The sequence below is a fragment of the Haliotis rufescens genome, unplaced genomic scaffold (assembly GCF_023055435.1).
Source record: "Haliotis rufescens isolate VD_foot unplaced genomic scaffold, xgHalRufe1.0.p SCAF_5, whole genome shotgun sequence".
NCBI classification, from domain to species: Eukaryota; Metazoa; Mollusca; class Gastropoda; order Lepetellida; family Haliotidae; genus Haliotis; species Haliotis rufescens.
In genome coordinates this window covers 36,246,557-36,270,611 of record NW_025964223.1, presented here as the reverse complement: position 1 = coordinate 36,270,611, position 24,055 = coordinate 36,246,557, and the positions used below count along the sequence as shown (strand labels likewise).

Here is a 24,055-nt window from a genome sequence, read left to right as displayed (position 1 = left end):
GTTAGGTTTTTTTTTATGTCGTTTTAAGCCTCTGATGGCGTGGATTTTGCGCCAGACCATTCTGGCATCTGTACGGTTATTTATACCTTCGCAGAATTTTTTCCAGTCTCTACTTTTGGCTATTTGGACTAGTTTTTGAACCTGGTGGTTTAGTTCGTGGGCTATGTTTAAATATTTGTAGTCGCGTTTTGCTTTATTGAAGGCTGATTTACGTTTTCGTCTAGTCTGTTCTATTTCCTCATTCCACCATGGTACCGTCGGTTTGCCTGTCTTAGATGTTTTGAAGGGGATGGAGGTTTTGGCTGCGTTTATTATATAGTCTGTTAGGTTTTTACAATAGGTTTCTGGATCATTATTTTCTATTTCGTTTAAGTTAGCTTCGTTGCAGATATCTTGGAATTGGTCCCAGTTAGCTTTATTGTAATGGAATTTTGGTTCTTGGTTTTCTGTTTGGATTGGTACGTTTGTATTTCCTATGGTTATGTTTATGGGGAAGTGGTCACTATCTAGCAGGACGTCGTGCACTTCCAATTGAGTACTTTGGGCTAGATCTGCGGTGCATATGGTTAGGTCGATAGCCGACATTTTTTGGTTTATCTTATCGTACCTCGTGGGTTGGTTGCTATTAAGGAGTACTAGGTCGTTTGTTTCTATCCATTCGGAGATTAATTTGCCATGATTATCTATTTTATCATCTATGCTCCATGTAGGATGGTGAGCATTAAAGTCTCCTAGGAATATAGTAGATTTATCGCTTATTTGGAGTAGTTTGTTTAGATCCTCAGGTTGGACTTTTTGTTCCGCCCAGTGGTAAATATTTATGATGTTTATGTTTCGGTTATTTAATGTGATTTTAATGCCGTTGGCTTCTAGGTTTGGCGTGTCTATTTTTATTTCTTCGTAATTTATATCTTCCCTGATAAATATGATTAGTCCTCCTGCGGCTCTTCTTGTTTTCGGTTTAGCTCTGTCAGTTCTAACTGAGTTGTAGTTAGGTAGTGTGAATTTGGATTTTTTTGAGAATTTGGTTTCCTGTATACAAGCAATGTGAGGGCCTTTATTTAGTTTAAATTTAGTTTTTAGTTCATGGCCGTGGGAGGTGAGTCCGTTGGCGTTCCACTGAAAAATATTTAGTCCTTCCATTATTGGGTTTCGGTGATTGGTGATTTAGTTTTTAGTGTTGTTTTTTTTATTCAGTGAGTTCTTTTAGATGGAGGTTAAAGAGGAAGAAGGGAAGATCAGTTAATTTTAGATTGAAAGCTACTTTGTGGAAGGATTTCATGCTAGCTTTTGGTGAGTTTTGACTATGCATGTATGCTAGGAGTAAGGTGAGGTTATTTAGGTTTTGGGTGTTGGCTGGTTGGGGAGTTTGGTTTGTTTTAGTTGGAGTAGTGTCTATTGTTTTCTCAGTAGTGGAGAAATCTTCGTCATCGGTTAGATTAGGTTTAGCTGATTGAGTTTCCATGGGGGAGGCATGTGATGTGGAGGATTGTGAAGGTGTTTGCGGGATGGGTGTAGCTGATGATTTCTTAGTGTTTGTGTTTTGTTGTGTTTGCTTGTGGGAGAGTGTTGTTGCCATATGGGCTGTAGGGTGCTTGGATGAGGGTCGTGTTGTGGTGGTCATTTTGAGGTTTGTTTTGCATGCGGGGGTTGATGTTTTGGCTATGTGAGATGTGGGAGGGTTCGTGGTTGGTCAAGTGGCTGCTTGTGTGTGTGAGGTGGGTGCGGTTTCTCGGTAGGGGCCCAGACAGAGCTGTCGGTTATGGCTGTGGTGTTTGTTTGTGGGATGGTGTTTGGGTGTGGTGTAGGGAGGAGTGGTTAAAATGCAGGTGTAGCAAATTTTCGTGTTTGGATTTTAGCCGTGTCTATGTTTATGTGTTTGTTGGCCTGCTGGGTGAGTGTGTGTCTGTATGGGCATTGGTTTGAAAGTGAAGTGTGTTGGGTGGATTTGCAATGGTTGCACCAGGGTGTGCATGTGCCTGGGCAGTCTGTTTGTGTGCATTTTTTACATTTAATTTTAGTCCTCCTCTTAAGCATCAGTGGATTTATATCTAAAGAATGTCCTCTGTCAGGTTTACAGGAGAATCCTCACCTTAATCCAACCTTACATTAATCCAATCACACACCAAATAGCACCGCTTATCGGCGCTGAGTAGAGTACTTCTGCTAAAACAATACATGCGCGCTGGCTCGTGTCGGCCTTTCGACGTAGTAGCAAAGAACAAAGACAGTGTTGCGTGGGTGGCATTGGTCTGGACTTGCAGGTGTGATCAGTGATGACAAGTGAGTAGAACTCTTGTCTTGACCCCAGCAGTGACAATTCATAGGATGTAATTAGTGTTTGAATGACATTGTCTATACACTTGTTACAAGTGCTGCTCAATAAACAGTGATGTGGAATACATTGTTGTTTGTTTTCAGCGTATGTCTTGTTTGTTTTCAGCGTATGTCTAAGTTGTTATTTCTGCAATCCAAAATGTCTTATTGTTGATATAAATGTGATGTTTAATAATGTGTGCAAAGACCATTTTTCGCAATTAATTCACACTCGTGTTAATTTCAAGATTTACTGTATTTTATGTATTCAGTTGTGGTAGTGTGGTTATCCCAAATTTTCTTCACTCCAACGAAAGCATCAACAGGCAGGCATGAATGTCGACCAAACACAAGGCAGAAAGGCGAGTATCCTGTACTCTCATGCATTGTGGCGTGAACTAGTGGAGAAACATAAGTCTTTCAGTCAGTTTTCTTGTCTTCTTCAAGGGTTCCCAACATGTTCAGAAGAGTCTGGTTGAATCTCTTACACATTCCGTTTCCTTGGGGATGATATTGTGTGGTCCAAGTCTTCCCAATTCCTGTCAGTTGACATAACTCCTTGATGATAATGCCCACAAAGTTTCTACCTTGATCGCTGTGAAGTTCGGTTGGAAATCAATAGTGCACAAGGAAATTATCAAAGAAAACTCTTGCTGTTGTCTTGGCGGATTGATTCTTGGTTGGTATGGCAATAGCATATCTTGTAAAATGATCCGTGATCACAAGAATGTTACCGAATCCTCCTTTTGATTCCTTCAATTGCAAGTAGTCCATGCACACAAGTTCCATTGGTTGGGTAGTCTGAATGTTGACTAGCTCAAATGATTTCCTTGTTACCGGTGATTTCCATCTGATTCCACATTTACAAATGTATCTCTCTACATCCTCATTCATGAAAGGCCAGAAGATAAAGACAAAATCTCATTTAACACAAATGATATTTCTATTCTCAGCGAAATGAAGTGTAGTATTCCCCCTGAAAACACACAAACCTTAACTCTTCTTATTGTGATAATATATATAATAGTGCATTTGGTTAACGTAAATGTTTCTGGTTTAAAAAGATGGTTAGAATACCCCCAGTTTAGTAACCTTATAAACAGTAATGATGACTTTGTGTGGCAGTGTCATAGTTTATGTTTAGTATGTTGTGTTAATACATCTGCAGATATATCTGTTTATGTTAGTTTGATGTACACCTTCAAATGTAACCACCTTGTTTTACAGGACAGCTGAAGCATGCTTGAGCGAAGCACATCAATCAATGCATGAATATAACCTTACAACAGCTAAAGCACTGACCCGTCCCCGGCCTTTGTTTACATTATATAATTGTTATACAGTTTAAACTCAGTGGTGGACCTGATAAATCAGTCACTCTCAAACAGTCAAATAGCTTTACTTGGCAATTAGAGGATTTGGGCAGATTAGCAAACTTCTTCATACTTCCAAGGTTAGTCTGCAATTGTTTCAGCTCTATCTGTGGTCTCATCTACTCAAAGTGTATATATGTATCACTTGTAAAGAATCTATACTATGATAGACTGTTAAAGTAGTTTAGCCATAAGCCAAAAAACATGTAACAATTGTACTAGTGTAAAAAAATATGCAAGTTGTAAAAAGTTGTGTAGGTGTTAATTCACGTCAGTAAATTCTATTGGTATGTGTGTAAATGTGTGTGCGTGTGTGCGCATGTGCGTCAGTGAGTGCATGCAATGACGGATGGATGTAGAATGAAATGAACTAGGTATTATTTGTGTTGTTGCTTAATGACATGTCTTAGTCATGTGTGTTCATTATTTAAGTTAATATTTAAGAATTGACTTTCACTTTGTGTGAGTTCATTGAAGCATGAACGTCGGAGCTTACGATGACATTCATACAACGTTTGGTCCTCACTCTATGAAGGTCTAATCGCTGACTTACTCACATTATCTATCGATGACAGTGTATTACAAAGCCGAACAAGCCTTGTCACCAAACTAATGTGAGACCAAGACTGTGAGTGGTAAATAAATGATGACGTGTCAAAGTTATGAAAAACCCGGACACAGCCAGCACTCTGTATGCACTTTATGTACAATGTACATGGACATTACGAGTGTAACTACACGGTTATTTGAGCAATTTATAAAAATCAAACAAACACAAACATAGATTTGAGTGGATGAGATATTTTGTTCTATTATCAGTAATAATTATGTACTGGGAAACATGTTGCGTTGAAACACTAGAAAGTGGCCATTACAACCATGCAACTGGTACGCGCACATGTACCCGTCATGTATAGTAATGAACACATTTTTATTTACTGAAAGTCACTGATTTTTTTTTTTTTTGACTGTCCCGTTCCTCTGTTCTCAGTTGTGAGAGTATACAGCGAACTTGCATCAAGTGAAGTTGCTCATATCTGGCACTGTTTTCTATATGCCGCAATAAGCACTCAACCCCATCAATGGCATCCCAAACAGTCATACTCATAGTCACTGTTGTCGTCCTCTTCATCATCGATGATTTCGTCGGGCACAGCTGCGGCAACCAACTCTTTGTCGTTTAGAAGCTCCGCAATCGGCAGGTTTGTCATTGCACGTGTTCCAAACCGTCTCTTGGGATACATCGATGCTGTTTTCCTTTGCATTCTCGCGGAAATTTCGTACAGTATCAGTGACATCTTCTTCTTGAAATCCCACAAAGTCTTCATCAACCCTGAATGCTGGCCAAAGTCCCTTCATTCAGCAGTTGTTCAGGAACGCAACAGGGTCCAATCCTCTTTCCACAAACGCACTCACTAGGAATCGCCGATAATGTGCCTGGTATGCTTTTATTATTTGTTGGCCGAGCAGTTGGATAAGTGGAAGTTGTGTTTTTTGGCATTAGGAATGCCTTTATAAGTCCATCATGCGACTGCAAAGTACTTCCTAGGGGATGGGCGGGGCGGTTATCCAATAGGATGATCAATCTTAAAAAATCTTGGCTGTCATCCATGCATTTGCAGAGGCGCTGTAGTGTGCAGGCAGTGTTTCTCTGTTTACCTGATGAAAGCATGCAGGATTCTGGGCACTGCCAATCACCAAAGGCTTCAACTTGTGAGTCCCAAGGCTTGTTGCATGTAAGCAAAACTGTGACCCGTTGCTTGGTGGACTTGAACCCAGTCTGCTTGTCATCTTTTGTGCCAAGAGTCTTGTCTGGCAACAGCTTGTAATACAGGCCAGTCTTGTCACAGTTGTAAATCTGTTCTTAGTCCTAACCCTCAGATTCCATTAGCTCTCTTAGGATGGCTCCCAGGTCACTGTAAACAACTTGATACCATGTCGTTTTTGTAATCTCCACAACCAGCCTGCGCTGGCCTTGAATGTGTCGTCAGGGCCATGAATATATAGGGACAGTTTCTGAGCTTGCATTTTCATAATCTTGCCAGATAGTGGCATGCCTCCATGTCTGCTTTGCTTCTTTTAGCCATTCACATATGGTCCCTGCTGGAATCCAAACTGATCGGCTAACGCAAGCTTGTGATTCACCCTCTCTCACCCGCCTCACAATCTCCAACTTGTCTTTAATAGTGTACGCCTGTCGCTTAGATTTACTCGCAGTGGTTTCCATGATTGTTGTTGTTGTTGCATTAAGTGTTTAAGAGGTCGCCTTCTGCCAAGGCAATTTCGGCTGACCTGTCCCTCTTTGGGACTCCTGTTTGTGAGAAGGGTACACATATCTATTGTGAGTTCGGTGTTCACATAATTTCTGTTTTTGTATTGATATGATTTCTATTTTCTTATATTGATATGATTTTTTATCCTTGGCTGCTCTGTTTATATACGTTCGAGTAGCTGTCCATCTCTCAGAAATAGAGTTAGTTTGGCCTTCGCTATTGCATCTCTTGGCTTTAGGAGATCTATGACAGATAGCGGATCTAACTGCAATTCTTGTTTTAACCTAGCCCGGGCTGGGGCATGGTCTTGACATTCTAGTAACACGTGATCAATAGTTTCAGCCTGATTGCAAGATGAACAAACCTTGTCATAGTGCTTTTTGTGACCAAGTCTGAGGCGTGAGATAGCAATTTCATTTGAGTATGAGTTTGGCTTTTGTTGGACCTTGGGTTGAATTTTGTATAGCCATCTGCCGATCTTACTTGCATCCCATTGGGCTTGCCATCTGTCTGCTATGGAGGCTTTGATTTTGCTTTTTATCTCTAGTTTACTAAAGGAAATAGGCTGTATATCCGCTTTGTCTTGAGCTAGCTTCGTCAGTGAGTCTGCTTTTTCATTTCCATGAATATCTATGTGAGAGGGGATCCAACACAGCTCCACCTGTTGCCCTTGGTCCGATAGTTTTGTATATTCGTATAGAATATTGTTGAATGTGTTTGGCCTTGAGTTTGAGTTTCTGCCACTGATGGCTTGAAGTGCACTTAGCGAGTCTGATAGGACGACTGCCTTTGCTTCCGGAAGTTCCGGTATGAGTTTGAGTGCATGATGAATTGCAAAAACATCAGGGTTAGAAATTGGCACTAGTCCTATAGTCCTTGCCAAACTGCCCAATGGTAAAGGTATCATAAGGACTAGTAGAAAATTGCCATTTTTAAGGGTTTTGCTATATGTTATCATTATGTGGACTAGTGGACGAAAACTGTTAGTTTCTAACGCTGAACATATTACAAAGTTATATTAAAATAATCAAAACTTAAATTCATATTTTAAGAAAATAAACACTCAGATAATTTGGACCTAAAGCAATACTCAATTTTAATGCAGGAAACGATCAATATTTGCCGGACGGACCGTACATCTCACGACCAAGATGTTTTGCAACCACAGCAGTTGTTTCCCTTTCAACAGGTGGAGTTTATCCAGATCAATGTAATTAATGTATTTTGGCCTATAATTATTTGGTGTTTTTTAAACGTGAAGACTTCAATTATTTAAACATACTATCTCAGGACAATTAAGAAACTCATTATGAAAAAACAACATTACCCCGTCACTTGAATGTATTAAGTCATACCTAAATCTATATAAACTCAAGAAAGTAATATATGTATTTATATTTTTTCTTAACTATTTTGATTTCTTATAGGGAGCAGACAAAATGATGAAGATAAAGATGGTGGGCACAAATCAACCTTTTTAGGTATTTTTTTTAAAAACAATATATATTTTTTCAACAATGATGTACATTTATGCATCTTAAAATATATTTTGAATTTTAGATAGGATGAAATAATCTCAAAATTAATTTCATATCATTAGTTTTAGGTAGAAACTCAATATCACAGTTAATTATTTTCAGAATTAACAGACAATACGAAGTATTAAGACATGTAGAATTATGGTTGTCTCAAGTGTATTCTTTAAACCAAAATTAAAGATTTATTATTTACCATGTTTTCTGAAAAAAACACTTCTTTAATAATGCAATTGTTATATTATCATAGCAGATAAAGATCCCTAATATGCATAGCTAGCTTAATTTTAATGATAATTATTTAGCATTTCTTGGGATGAAAAACTGGACATATGACAAAATAAGAAATGTATTTTTATTATTATTCTCCAATTACAAGGTTTACAATGGTTTATTTTTTTCACATAATCTTATTGGCTGCCTGGGAGTGAAAGGCTGTGTCGCTATTTTAATCAGAGACCTTAAATTATTCTAATGTGTAAATTTTCAGAACATGGTAAGTAAAGAAAAACTCAAATTTATGGGTGATGAAGAAATGACCAACAAGAGGTCCTCTTATAACATTTAACCATAAACCTCATTCCTTTACATTAGCAATGTCTAATTTTAATTTTAATACTTTTTAAAAAAAAAATCACATATGAACAGGTCACTAAAATACATATTTATTATTATTATGTCTAGTTTTCATGAAGATAAAAAGAAAATGTTAATTTTAAATTACCTATTATCAGTAAGTCTTAACTTCTAATCTGATAAAATAACAAAAGAATAAAGTTTGGAGGTAACTCTTGCAGTAAAATAACAATGTAAAATTACAAGGGTATTAAAATGCAAATATTTGTAGAACTACTGAAATGATAATTTATTGTTTACATATATCCTATGTATTTATGTTTCACACACAATAAATTATTGTGCTTGTCAAATTCACACTGTTTCTTGTCATTCACAAATATGGGGAAATTAGATGACTCATTTAGTAACATTTTTGGTGTCATGATGTTAAATATTATGTTCAAAAGAAAAATTGTCCATTGAACAAGTTTTTTTAAATATTTTTAATAAAAACACATGTGCTCACCATATTCAGGAACAAAATAAAAACAAAAAAGACATGAAATAATCATCATTTTACATATTAAATTATTCACTGTAAAATTAGTTTTAAAGAGGAAAATTCGTCCAAAAATATTACAATCCATTGATGGATTTGAGAAGATTTAATCAGCTGATCAGTTGCTTGAGTTGGTATTTATAGAATCTTGCCTGATCAGTCCTGCTGACAGTTCCTTGGACCCTTGCTTTTCGTTAACAATATTTCACAATATTTAAGACAATATTTAATTTCCTCTCAATTGGGTTAATAACATTTGTTTCTAGCGAACAAATAAACGAATAACATATTTACATACATACACCAAAAAGGGGGGCCTATTTAGTGTTGCGCACTGAGAATGATAGTCACCCGAGGTGAATGCAAATAAAGTTATGGGCCGAGTAATCCAAAACCATTGACAAATATCAAATCACATTACTAATTCTCAAAACGTTACTCCCATCAGCTTTTAATAGTTAACAAAAAACATAACATGAATGCTAACAAGTAGCTTGCCTGTCATGGAAAACGCGTGTGAGTTGTCTTTGCTAGATCCTTTTTACCTGTTTATGGTGCAGTTGTCTCACTGAGCATATTCGAAAACGAGGCTGGGGGGAATCCCAAGTGGTTACTAAACACGGGAAATCTTCAACTACGAGCTCGACTTTTTATGGCGTATTGTAATGGGAGAAAATGATTAACCACTGTGTTCGGTTGTTACCGAAAAATCTACACACTTGTGATTAATCTGCCACAATTAGAACTCGGCAAAGCCTCGTTCTAATCATGACAGATAAATCACTTGTGTGTAGATTTATCGGTAACAACCGAACACAGTGGCTAATCCTCTATGTCATCTTGGATGTTTCTACATCCGGGAATCCCTTGAATAACTTCTGAAATGACATTCTGGAATATCTCTGAAGCAGAATTTATCCCAAAGGAGAGGCGATGGTATCGTCGGATTCCTGCATGGGTGCTAAATGTGGTCAGATAGCGACTTTCTGGGCTCAACTCCAACTGATGGAATCCTGCATTCAAGTCTAGCTTGGAGAAGACTGATCCATTTAATTCTGAGATGAGGTCATCAATAGTTGGTGAAATGTGATTTTCAGGTCGAATACACTTGTTGACCTCGCGCATGTCAACGCATACGCGGATGCCTGACGACTTCTTAGGTACTGCAACGATGGGACTGACCCATGGAGTGGGCTCATTCGGTACTGGCTCTATGATGTCCAGATCTTCTAATCTTTTCATTTCTTCTTCCACGTCCTTCCGTATGTGGAATGGGATTCGCCTGTGTGTTTGCCAGACTGGTTGTACTGATTTGTCAACATGTAATTTTATCTGTTTGTTCCTGATTTTGCCAATTCCATTGAACAGTTCTGGAAAACACAAATAATGTCTTCCACCTCAGATGATTCCACATTTCTGGCGATATTAATGATACCCAACGATTCACCAGACTGATAAGTCAAAAGATTGCCACATTTACCTGATACCACATAAAATTCACAGTCCTGTTTTATGTTTCCATACTGCACAGGTAGAACGGTCTTCCCAACCACATACAGTTGGTCTTGTGATCCATATGCGAAAAAATGTCTCTTAGAGTCTCTAAGATTTCCAATTATGTGCCCTTCCTGTCTGAGGGCATCATATGTTGCTTGGTCAAGCATGTTTTCAGCTGCGCCAGAGTCTATCACACATGGGACTAATTTTCCAGCAATGTTCAGTTCCCGGACTGGAATTTTGTTGTTTCCATTGTGTCCATTGTCATGTTGACTGAATCCTTACATTGGATGGCATAAACATATTCTTCATCAGTGTCAAGAGTCATGAAGGTATTGATTGTCAGAGTTTGTGTGTACAATGTTTATTCTTTCCTTGTTTGTGTGAGAATTTGGCTCATTGTCTCTATTTCTAGAATGCCCCAATTTTTTTAAGTGATTTAAAATGCCACAATAGTTGCACTTCTTACCCTTGGCAGGACACTTTCCAACATGGGGATACGAACCTCCACAGAAATAACAAGTTTGGTTAGACCCACTTAATTGTCTGGCTCTTGATCGTTCGTATCTTGACCTAGAATCTCCTTGCTGCAAGTGGGATTGAATTTTATCCTTCTTATTTCGGCAAGACTGTGATCGAGATTGTCTGTGTGCGGAATGATTGTTCTGTGAGTGTGAATGAGATACAGCATTTATACTAGCTTGAAAATCGCTAATTTTGAGAGATCTGCCTGCAGTAAGCAATCTTGTCAAATCTTCTCGTAATGCTCATCTTCTGAGTCTCTGAGACGTACATGTCAAGGCGATCTGCGAGAATATCTCTTTGTCAACATCGTGAAAGTCACAGGTTTGCGCTAATTTTCTCAATCTTGTGCAGTAAGCGTCAATGCTTTCACCTACATTTTGCTTTGCGTGACGGAAGTTGAAGATTTCAAAAGCCGTGTTAACGATAGGAATGAAATAGTCAGTGAGTGCTTTAACTGCCTTGTCATACCCTGTGTTTGGAATAGTGTCGAATATTTCTTCGACTGTGGGGCCAGCTAGATGTAACAACCATGCACGCTTTTGAGTTGGCTCAACAATGTTCAGACCAACCATAAGTCTTTCAAAACGGGTCAACCATTGCTTCCATTGCGGACCACTGTTTCCGTTGGCATGTACATCGAATGCGTTAAACACGGGTACGCTTTATAATGAAACAGCCATGACAATGATTAGATACTTTTTTTTTCATCTGTGTATCCTCGTCGCCAATATAATGTTCTTGATGATTCTTGCTCTGTTGATAAATGATATGATCCTTGAAGGAGCGAAACGAAGACTTTTATTTGTCGTCAATGTAATGAATATACAGGGCGCCGCCATTGATATTGGCTCGCACATGTTTAATCCCAAAACGAGACCCTGACCTCTGACCCATACATATGCATACAATTACAAACCTTGATTGCATATACACTACAAATATGATGCACCTATCCCGCTATTTCCATCACCGCTCGCTAGTAGTGCTACAAGTCAGTTACTACACACTTGACTCGCCATTGGTCTAGTTACAGCACGGTTTGCGAAAGTCACCTCGAGGCTCCGCTTTCCCACGTCAATCAAAGGCCAACCGAACCGTGCTGTAACTAGACCAATGACTCCTCCTCGTGTTTGGTAACTTTAACTTAGCCAGAACTGAAATCAAAATCTTTTAAAATATAAACCAAAGTAGGCTAGTCACATTATAATTAATCATAAAGGTCAACTAAAATATGAGATGAAGTGTACAACATGTAAACATCTGAAAGTGCTATAACTTAAACAGCTAAATAATTTATATTTTAAGAAAAACTTTATAAAATTGTAAATGCCAAACTTACTCATGAAACATATAGTCAAAATATAATTGTTTGAAACTTAGCTTGATAAAATTGATTATTCATCACACTGCTATCCCTTCCTAATTGAAATGTTTGTTTGCTGTTTAATGCTGCATTCAGCAATTTTCGAGCTATGTAACAGCTGTCTGTAAATAATTGAGTGGACCTTCCTAATTGGATTTTTTTCTATTAATATACAATGAAAAGGAAAATTCATTTGAAATTATTACTAATAGCTCAGATCATATAATAATAATCTGAAGTGTTTTTCCTATCGAGGTTACTAAGGTCCATGATAACACTTACTGTTGTACCTGCATCCCTGTGCTAGTAACTACCATACTTTATTGCATATAGTACACACTTTTATTTCCCCAAACACACAGCTGCATATAATTCACGAACACCCAACACATTAATTGATATTTTAGTGGTGTAAGCACTCCTAATGCAGTTACTTAATATGTTAGTTGAGTATTGAAAATATATGTGACTAAGATCAAACATAAATCAGGTGAAACAATATATGATGATATATACACGAGGACAATGTTTATTGAACAGCTGAGATCCATCTGTACATCTTCTGCAGACCAGAACGTACATATTTTGGTGCACCTTCAGTTCACAGTACCACAACTTCTCATGGGGATCATCTGTGGTACTAAATTCTGAAGGTTGGCCAAAAACAAATCCTCCTAAACAATGATTTTGGTAAAAAAACAATGTTTTACTTCAGGAGAGAGTGTGACATTCGGTAACCAATCAGATATGTCCTCGCAATCACCTCATGGTAGGATGTGCCAGGGCACCCGATCACCTCATGTGACAATATGCACTGGTCAACAAATACCAGCAGTCAACCTACATTATCGAATCACTGTTAAATTAAAACATTGCTTAGCTTTAGTGAACAACAGACAAGATTGTTTTAATTGCATTATAAAAAATAAATAAAATGAACTTATAAAAAAAATAATTATGACTACATGAGAAATGTGCTTGTTTACGTGATTATGGCCGCACTGACTGTGATGTAGGTAGTTTGTTTATAGATTGATAGTCGAGTCTCTCAAACTATATAGTATTTCATTGTTAATTGCTGAGTGCGGCGTAAGCAACAAACAAACAAAAACAAAATACTTAAAAAACAGCGGGGAATAGTCGATTAATAAATGATTATTCTGTTGTAATACAAAGGTGTCATTGACATTTTAATCCATTAGATTAATTCAGAGGTTCAAACTATCACTGTCATATAAAAAAAATCAAAATATGATTTACCTATAGCCGTACGGACCGCAGACACAATCACCACGTCCATCGTTGTTGTGTTCGCTGAACGTTCTGAAACGTAGATTCAATCCCAGTGTTAAAACGAGTCAGTATACGTCCCTTTCCCAGACCAGGCCACAGCGCTACGTTTATCGAGTGGTATACATCTTGCAAGGGACGCGACTCTTCTCATTAATTACTTGCGCTCAGTGCTACTGTCATGGCGGATCTGTTTACGCATTTTACTGTCGAAGGTCGGCTTGTTGTTATATTAACGTACAGATCGCTTACTATAACTTCCAGGAAGTCTCTTAGGTGGGTTATGGTCGGTTTTATTGTGGTTGTGTCAACAGTGCGAATGCAAAATTTGTTTGCCACCAAGTATGATTAAAATCGATATGGCTCAAGACATATCGTTTAGTATCGGAAAATACATATTATGTTATCCACGCGTGCCTCTTAGATCCTTTGGGTTAGTTGTGTCAGATTTGTTTGTTTGTTGTTGTTTAACGAAGCACTCACCAATATTTCAACCAAATGACGGCGGTCTGTAAATAATCGAGTTTGCTCATGTATTGTCATTTTAGCCATTAACAATAAGCGGCATTGAACTTTTCAACCAAACCTTGGGAAATCATTTTATACCACCCGTTATTATTTTTTGTGTATCATGCACAATTTTAGACCAAAGGATGTGTTGAAAGTCTCGGGAAGTCTCTATGTTCTAACACTCATATGTTGAGTTTGTGTTCTGTTTCCAAAATAGAAAACACTACCATTTAACACTGCAAATTAGGGCCGGGACGGGTGACTCGGGTACTCGAGTCTTGTGGGCCCTGAATAGGACCCGGGTACCCACAGGACTACCCAGACCCGTGGTTAGTCACGTTATATATTGTTTAAAGACAAAAACATACTATAGGTCAGTGGTTACACTACAAGTCGCTAATGTTAACATTATTTTCTGATGATGCACTCATTCCTTTTGACTTGTAAATGTTTGAGTAAAGATAAAGCTTCAGTCAACTTCAGTGTACGCATGATCTGATTGTTTGATACATGTATCTGAATAGCTTTAGCCAGGGCTGCGGTAAAACAATTACCAATCTGACATTTTGTTCCCTACTCTTGAGACTTGCAGTGGGTAACCGGGTAGTAAATTTGAACTCGTCCCAGCCCTACTGCAAATATATCACAAAATAAATGCCTCAATAACTGCAAACTGAAAAGTTTTTTGTGGTATGGTGCTTAGTTTTAAGTCTTAATTTCATTTCATTTGTCCTTTAAAACTTAAATTTACAAATAAAGCGTGTATGACAGTGTTAATGCACTTGTACACAAATACAAGGAATAAAATCTGGTATTCAAGTTTCAGTGAATGTTACTTTTGTTAGAAATACAGTCAAAATCAATTGGGTTTCTGTCACTTGCAGAACTACAACAATGGATCATAACAAGCATGACAAATATTACAGTACATCCTTAATATCAGAACTCAGCTATTTAATATATCTAGCTTGTGACAATTTTAACAGGATATTCTCGTTTCATATTTGTCAACTGAATAATGTGTTATAGTTCACAAGCAAATTAAGTTAGCCAGTCAGGCAACCTTAATGTTATTTTCATGAGCCCGACTTGAAATTAATGGTTTCTTAACCATGAAAGGTTGGGGATTTAATCTTTCCGAGGACATTTTCTAGTGTGACTTATAACTTGAAAACTACAGCATAGATTCTTCTCAAACTTTGTGTATCAATAGGACAGGTGCTGTGTGAGGTTTGATTTCAATTTTTGGATTTTCTGAAAAAATACAGCTGTTTTTCATTGGGTTACTTATATTTTTTCAACTTAAACATTTTAAGCACTGCATGCATTCTTTTGAAATTTTAGGGAACAGTTTCCATACTAATATAGAGGAGGTGCACTGCAATTTTTGATAAGTGGAATTTCTCATAAAATATACCGGTATCTTGTTTCATGTTTTGAACTTAGAAATATTTTTATACCCCTGACCTAAAAGCTTCAAAAGGGCAGCACATCATATTTAGGACATAAACATACTGTGTTTTCAATGTAGAGCTAGGTTACCTGTAAATTTAACCATGCTAAATTGAATTTGGAACCAAAAGCGCAGCATGAGGTTTCAAATATTAAATCTCCATTCTACCACGACTAAATAAAACGCCAAATCTTTTGTATTACAAAAATATATTGAGTGAAGTGGCATGGGTTGAGTCCAGTATTTTGAGTGGGTTGTTGATCTGAATTTACGGAATCCCTGACAACAGCCTGTAAACACAATATGGTGCTCTATATGTCCAGCAGTTCCTTTACACTGTAATACTTCACACAAACTTATCAGACCCGTGAAGACCCGGGGTAGATTAGGTCTTCAGCAACCTATTCTTGTCATTGATATCATGAGCATCAATCCACGCAATTGGGATCAATGACATGCTTCAACCAAGTCAGCGAGCCTGACCACCCAATCCCATTAGTCGCCTCTTATGACAAGCATAGTCGCCTTTTAGGGCAAGAATGGGTTGCTTAAGACCTATTCTACCCTGGATCTTCACGGGTCAACTGTTATGATGTCATATTGCTCATTGTGATGCAAAACACATGCAACGTCGTACAAAAGTGCCAAATAGCAACCTCGCTCTTGACCTTAAAGCTTAAAATACATTCTCTTTGCAGATTTCTGTCATGTTTTCTGCATGAAAATATTTACCACACATCCTTTGAATCATCGTACAACTGCATCCTTTATGACTCCTACTGGAACGTCTACAAATTATTATATCAAAGAAACATCGCTTTGTGTTTTCCAATATCAATTAAACAGGAGACGAACACTGGTCGCGGAAAGGGACAACTACAGACTTTTCATATTGCTTGTATATAGCGTGTGGGTAAATAATCTTCGCTACCCCCACAACTGTCGTAAGATATTTAATATTTTTACTATGTATGACTCCTACTGGACCGTCTACACATTATTATATAAAATAAACATCCCTGTGTGTTTTCACTTATCAATTAAACAGGAGACGAACACTGGTCGCGGAAAGGGACATCGACAGACTTTTCATATTGCTTGTATGTAGCGCGTGGGTAAATAATCGTCGCTACCTCCACAACTGTTGAAAAATAACGATTATTTTTACTATGTATCACTCCTACTGGACCGTCTACACATTATTATATAAAAAAACAACATCCCTGTGTGTTTTCCAATATCAGTTAAACAGGAGACGAACACTGGTCGCGGAAAGGGACAACTACAGACTTTTCATATTGCTTGTATATAGCATGTGGGTAAATAATCGTCGCTACCCCCACAGCTGTCTTCAGACATTTATTATTTTAACTATGTATGACTCTTACTGGACCGTCTACACATTATTATATAACAGAAACATCCCTGTGTGTTTTCCAATATCAATTAAACAGGAGGCGAACACTGGTCGCGGAAAGGGACAACTACAGATTTTTCATATTGCTTGGATATAGCGTGTGGGTAAATAGTGGTCACTACCTCCACAGCTGTTGTAATTTATTTGTTATTTTTACCATTTATGACTCCTACTGGACCGTCTACACATTATTATAGAAAATAAACATCCCTGTGTGTTTTCCAATATAAATTAAACAGGAGACGAACACTGGTCGCGGAAAGGGACAACTACAGACTTTTTATATTGCTTGTATGTAGCGCGTGGGTAAATAATCGTCGCTACCTCCACATCTGTCGTAAGATATTTAATATTTTTACTATGTATGACTCCTACTGGACCGTCTACACATTATTATATAAAATAAACATCCCTGTTTGTTTTCCAATATAAATTAAACGGGAGACGAACACTGGTCGCGGAAAGGGACAACTACAGACTTTTCATATTACTTGTATATAGCATGTGGGTAAATAATCGTGGCTACCCCCACAGCTGTCGTCAGACATTTATTATTTTTACTATGTATGACTCTTACTTGACCGTCTACACATTATTATATAAAATAAACATCCCTGTGTGTTTTCCAATATAAATTAAACGGGAGACGAACACTGGTCGCGGAAAGGGACAACTACAGACTTTTCATATTACTTGTATATAGCATGTGGGTAAATAATCGTGGCTACCCCCACAGCTGTCGTCAGACATTTATTATTTTTACTATGTATGACTCTTACTTGACCGTCTACACATTATTATATCAAAGAAACATCCCTGTGTGTTTTCCAATATAAATTAAACGGGAGACGAACACTGGTCGCGGAAAGGGACAACTACAGACTTTTCATATTACTTGTATATAGCATGTGGGTAAATAATCGTGGCTACCCCCACAGCTGTCGTCAGACATTTATTATTTTTACTATGTATGACTCTTACTGGACCGTCTACACATTATTATATCAAAGAAACATCCCTGTGTGTTTTCCAATATAAATTAAACAGGAGACGAACACTTCTCGCGGAAAGGGACAACTACAGACTTTTCATATTACTTGTATATAGCATGTGGGTAAATAATGGTCACTACCCCAACATCTGTCGTAAGATATTTAATATTTTTACTATGTATGACTCCTACTGGACCGTCTACACATTATTATATAAAATAAACATCCCTGAGTGTTTTCACTTATCAATTAAACAGGAGACGAACACTGGTCTCGGAAAAGGACAAGTACAGACTTTTCATATTGCTTGCATGCACTCTAAAAATGAGTGTTTATATATTAAACACAAAATTAAACGCTTATTTGTCTCATCTTTTTAAACACTGTTTTGTGTTTATTATCTAAACACTGACAGTTATAAACAAGTGTTTACGAAGTAAACAATAGTTTAGTTTCTAAACGGTACTGGTGTTTACAATATAATCACCTAACGCTGTTTAACCAATGTCTCACCCTTTTAAACGCAAAAACGTGTTTACATTGCTACTTGTGTTTAGAAATTAAACATCTGGCGATTAAACACAAGTAAACAAGTACTGTCCAAGAACATGTAAATGTGTGAACATTTGATGTCCATGTACTGCACACACAGAGAGAGAGAGAGAGAGAGAGAGAGATCCTTGGACATTTAAATACATTGTGGGCATTATCTATCTGTATAATATAATCAGACTAAAGACTCACAACACAAAGAAGATGTTTAGTAAGTAATGAGATTTATTCTTGACAGCATGTTTATATCATCTTTTGTAATATGACATACCTGGATGACACAAGCTCCTCTATTCACAACGAAAGATAATTGTATCATTATTGTGACAACAGAAATTGTGTTTTGCATGGTTATACTTTAACTCTGAATAGCCGAACTATTAAAACACACAATGTTGAACAATCAATATAACACTGAACGCTGTCAGTAAATCTAAGTCTGATGTCCCATGACACTGAATGCAATGGGCTTTAGAACTTCTGTTCTGCAGGCCACAAATTAGTCAAAATGTAAGCAAACTGCACACACGTTTTGGATTTCTGTTCGGTGAACGCTTCACCCAAAATCAATTACTGTAAGAGGCCAAGAACCTAAATGCTATTCGTTGGAATAGTACCATTATTGTGACAGTAGGAATTGTGTTTTGCATAATTATACTTTAACTCTGAATAGCAAAACTATGTTAAACAAACAATATAACACTGAACGCTGTCAGTAAATCTAAGTCTGATGTCCCATGACACTGAATGCAATGGGCTTTAGAACCCCTGTTCTACAGGCCACAAATTAGTCAAAATGTGAGCAAACTGCAGATACTTTTTGGATTTCTGTTCAGTGAACACTTCACCCAAAACCAATTGCTGTAAGAGGCCAAGAATCTGAGAATACTGTCTTGGATAGGATATCCAAGCAATATAGTACACTGCCAACAGGTAGAGCACTGACTTTCTGAATGTTGGACAAGAAGAGAGGTTTACATTATCAGCTTTGACAATGGCATGAGTAATTGCATCATCATTCACAAACACCATCAGACTTGGTGAATGTTCGTTAGACACTTTCTGTACAGCCTTGTCTACTTCGTCAGGTGAAAAATCCTGAAATAATCAAAAAAACAATGTAAGACCCCAGTGAGACCGAATTGTATAGCATTAATTTTTTTTAAATGTATAAAATACTACTAGAGCAATGCTTCTCATTAATATGACGTTAAATATGACGGACACGGGTGGCCCAGTCGTCTCAAATTCGTCGTGCAGAGGTGCGTCCCTTGGCACACCAGAAACCTGTGATTGTGAGTTTGAATCCCAGTCCGCCCCGATTATGTTTCTACGTTTATCAGCATCGTGGGTCTCGTGGGTTTCCTCCTCCCAAATTTAGCTGACACGCCGCTATATAACTGGAATACTGTTCGAAGTGGCATTAAACCCAAATCACTCACTTAAATATGATTTGAAGGGTCACATACTGGACAATAGATGAAGTTTCTTACTTCGTGACTTACGCGGTGGACTGTTAATATTAAAGCGGTTTTTCTACCCTTTCCTCTGTCATAGGCACTTTTCTTTTCCATGCACAGGAAGGATGAAATATCTGCCTCAAGTCCCTGTGAAAGGAGAACATATGAGTGTTGTCATTTAGATATTTCAACAACAACACCACAAGCGTCATCACATGATAATAATCACTGCTAAGTTGTTCCATTAACTATCAGAAAGAAAGTATAACTAGAATGTGGCGATTCGAAAACATCATAGAGTTTTTGTTTTTGGAGATGCTGAGATTTGAATTTTATTGGTACATGTAGGTCATCATCTTCCCGAGGCAAGAGAGTTAACTGACTTTAAAAGTCCAGTTTCCTCCCTGAAGATGGTAGGTCATTAACTTTTTGAATATTACACTTCACTCTTTTGACATACCTCCTTTCCATCTCCCTTCTGTAGCGACCTGGTGATGTCAAACAAACAGTCAATGTTCTTCTGGGCACTGGTCCAGAGATCCTTGCCTTTAATGAGCTTCAGTTCAGCAAAGACCTGAAAAAGACTTTATTGCCTTTACCGTTAACAATACCGTGAACTAAACAGTCTTAACATATTTCTGTATTATTTTCAATCATACCTACTAATCAAAGACTTACAAATTTTAGGATGGTAACGGTACAGCCATTTCACACACTGTATAGAGTCTTTTCTTGTGTTACTTTCAAAGGGTTTTTTTCACTTTAAAACATGAAGCCTATTTCTTTTAACATTGAAATAGACGAACTTACAAAGATGGGATTGGTGAAACATGGATAACGGTCAGTTATTTGTTTGACACTTCCACTCTCCCGCTGGGCTTCTATCCACTCTCGTCTGTTGACGTAAGTTTCCTTTAATAGAATGTTAATATCCTTTGCCACCCTGAGAAGCCTCTCATCTTTGAGGTGTTTCTGTTCGATGTCTTCACTGAGTTTCCAAAGCTTTAGTAAATGCTGTTCCAGTTCCTCTTCTGGTATTTTTCGAAGCTTACTGCTCAGAGACCTAGTATCCTGTGCCAGACACAACGACTTTGCTGGTGATGGGTTAAAATCCCCAATGGTTTCAGAGTTTGGCAAAAGGGATTTCCTATTTTCAGACCATCTGACATGGCGTATTCTACTTGAAAGGTCCTTTGCAAATGCTGACTGAAAACATAAAGTGTATAATGCATAAAACCACTTGTCAGTGTTGGTTGTCCCTGTAACAAAAAGTCTGTTTAGAAAGTAAATAAAATTATCATTCTCTTTTTCTTTTTTTTGGGGGGTGGGGTATTTAAGTATATGAACATACTTACCCATGGACGCGGTCCATCACGGCGAATCGAAGGGTATTGTCCATACATACTTCCACCAATAGTTTGATATTCTGATTGGTTACTCTTTCCGATATTTGGATATTGTACCAAATAGTAATAAGCTGCTTCACGAATACACTGGCTCCAAACAAGATGCGACTCCTTGTTGATAAGCTTCATCTGGACGTAGTCGCTAAACTTGGGTAAAGGTGTCCTTGGTGTGATACGGGTATTGGAAGATGGTGACAATGTCGGTACTTGAAGCACTGGAACATCTAAATCTAGGATTAGAAAGTGTTACATACAACATGAATATTGATAACTTCTTCAAACTTGTGAATAGAACAGCTGTCATGGATACAGTTCCTTAACACGAAGTAAACATCTGGGTTCAAACGCAGATAAGACTGAATAGAATAAACTTTGAAAATTTAAAAGTTGCCAAAATCAGGGAGACAATGATACTATTGTCAGGTAATCATTGCATGATTCCAATTTCAACACATTATATATTTTTTCAAAGAGTGATAAGACACGTTTGTAGTTGAAAACTCACCATTCTTGTGCTGGTCAATGTAAATCGAAATTTGCAATATCTCCTTACATACTTTACCTTTCAGTGTGGGATTTTCAGCGCAATCGTCTGTTGAACCTGCACAGGAAGGCACGACATCTTCCTTACGCCACTCTTCTGCTGCATAATGAGTAACAGAGTTACAGATAGTTTCATTGTCACGCATGTAATATTTTCTAAAAATATATATTTTGTAACTGACATTATCTGCACTTGTAGTCTATACAATGACCAGTTACTGCTATAAGTGTCAAATTATTGACTCATAACAGCCTGCATTTTTAAATGAATGTACATTAGGAAGGTTCTATGCGAATCATTCGACAATTAAACTGTTGGAATAAGCCCTGTACACAAGGAACAGGATCCCTATGATTTTGAGGAATGTACTTCCCCATTAACCTTTTGTTTACCTTCACCCAGAATCATTATCTTGTCCTTCAGAGAAAGCACTGCAAGAACCTCTTCATCCTCGATCTCAGCTCCATTTTCTTCAAGAACCAACTTTTTTGCTTTGCATCCTAATTTGTCGCCTGATACAAATAGAAATTGATGAATAAACTTTATTCCATTTTGATTCAGTGGACAAATTGAAATTATATATACCTACTTTACTGTATGAATATACTTTGGCACAAGCATGCCTCAAAACATGTATATCAATGAAATAGAATCGGAGGCATATGTGTCAGTGTACTTTATTTATGTGTGATATCCTCATGTTACTAATATCTGAGTTACATATTACACACTTACTTAATGGCAGCTGACAGTATGAGAGGGTACAGTTATATTTGTAGAATTACAATTGTGATGATAATATGTGCAACTTACCGGCCATTTTTATCTCTTCAAGAGATCCTCCAACCACAAGTTTGCTGATATCCCGAGAAGAGTTGCATATGGTATATGCTGGCATTCTGGAATGTGTCTGCCCTATAGATATCTATTCCAGTTGAAGTAATATTTTGTGTACAATGAGACTGAATTTATCAAAAGGAAGGTCTGTCTACTGTCTTGTAAAAATGTACATTACACAAAACTACTCTAATTGTGAATATATCTACCTTAGACATGAACAAAATCCACATATTGTTTACTGAACATGTTTTGTCTTATCTAATCAATTGTGATTCCCAACTTGCTTCCCATTAATGTAAATGTCAATATAATTGTATCTTTTACAAACTACTGCATGTACTGGACAGTTTGTTGTGTATGAATGTATGTATGTAGACCTGTTCTTTCACACATCAGAAGGTAGCAAAAGAACCAAAGAAACATGTTAAGAACAAGGTAACCCGACAAGACAAAACTTGCATCGAAATCCAACAAGCTCTTGATTGTATGCATGATGAATGAGTATATTTAACACAAACTGGCTAACAGCCAACTATTTTATACAAATCTGACAGCAACATTAAACTGCAGCGGTGCTTGTGACGTCATTACAGCAACTTAATGACGTCAAAATAGCAAAACCAAATAGCCCTATAAAAGAGAGGAGATTTCATAGAAGTGGGTACACTTATTTGCGATAAACATGCTTTCACCAATAAAGCGGACAGACTGGGGCCACGGGAATTGCAGTGCCTTGAAAGCAACAACCATTTGATTTCCTGTAGAACGAACACAGCAAGATAGGACATGCGAATTGTAGTACAGAATTTCGAGTCTTTGCAAGAGAAAGTATTTTTCATTTTGAGACACAAAAATGTACTCTATAGTTCCAAAGTCCGGGGTGTCGTTGTCGTAGTCATGAACTATGACACATCCTCTACGAAAAGTCATACAATGTATATCAGCCTGTTGACACTTGTATACCATCTCTTCGCCATAGAATATATCTCTGAGTGCCTTCGTACGTTGGCATGCCATCTCCAACTGTGGCCATTGTTTCTTTAGGAGCACCCGATCGCCTTTGCCAACATTATCTCCCACATACAGGAAATTGTTAGTAGGGTGACCTAGAAACCCAAGTTGCATGTATGACATCATTACCTGGTGTTTTTTCATAAGAGTCAGTAAGACATTCTTAAAACATCTCAGCTTTAGGTTCTTAAAGAAAGCATTCTTAGCTTCAAAACGCATACACCATTGACTTCTCCCTTGTCCGAACATTTTCATCTGATAAGGTAGGTGTACCAAGAAGTGGAATTTGGGGAGGAAAGATGCTTTGGGAAATTGTTGAATGAACATAGAATGATGTTCAAATATGAGCTGTTCTAATCTGGCAATTGCATTCAAGCTTGTGTACGGACTTGTTACGATGTGTGTTATTGTAAAAAGGCTCAAGAGACAATGCCATTTCATATCTTGGGTGGGTACCTGTGGGCCAATGACAAACGGTAATATTGAGCACAACGTAAGCACCGCTGATGCAGTTTGCTTAAGTTTTGTTTCAATAAACACATCTTTGTGAAACAATGTTTCTGGCTTCTCTGTGTCGAGAT

The 24,055-nt window shown here is 37.5% G+C and overlaps 2 protein-coding genes across 3 annotated transcripts in view; both read right to left on the bottom strand.

Moving 5' to 3' along the window:
- LOC124122719 (acetyl-CoA acetyltransferase, cytosolic-like) overlaps positions 1–13,412 on the bottom strand; it is a 55,338-nt gene extending 41,926 nt beyond the window's left edge. The window contains exon 1 of one of the 2 annotated variants that reach the window (XM_046485832.2): positions 13,260–13,412. In XM_046485832.2, coding sequence (XP_046341788.1) covers positions 13,260–13,299 — 40 coding nt within the window. In that variant the 5' untranslated portion in view covers positions 13,300–13,412. The remainder of the gene's footprint in view (positions 1–13,259) is intronic. The other variant, XM_046485831.1, reaches the window with a different exon arrangement.
- A 4,905-nt stretch (positions 13,413–18,317) lies between these two features.
- Positions 18,318–22,578, bottom strand: LOC124122721. Its single transcript, XM_046485834.2, has 8 exons — positions 22,437–22,578; positions 22,016–22,135; positions 21,642–21,722; positions 21,029–21,309; positions 20,484–20,879; positions 20,134–20,247; positions 19,719–19,820; positions 18,318–19,311 (listed from the first exon to the last, which is right to left on the bottom strand). The coding sequence occupies exons 1-8, from the start codon at positions 22,519–22,521 to the stop codon at positions 18,973–18,975; spliced, it is 1,518 nt and encodes a 505-aa protein (XP_046341790.1). The 5' UTR covers positions 22,522–22,578; the 3' UTR covers positions 18,318–18,972.
- Positions 22,579–24,055: the final 1,477 nt, after the last annotated feature.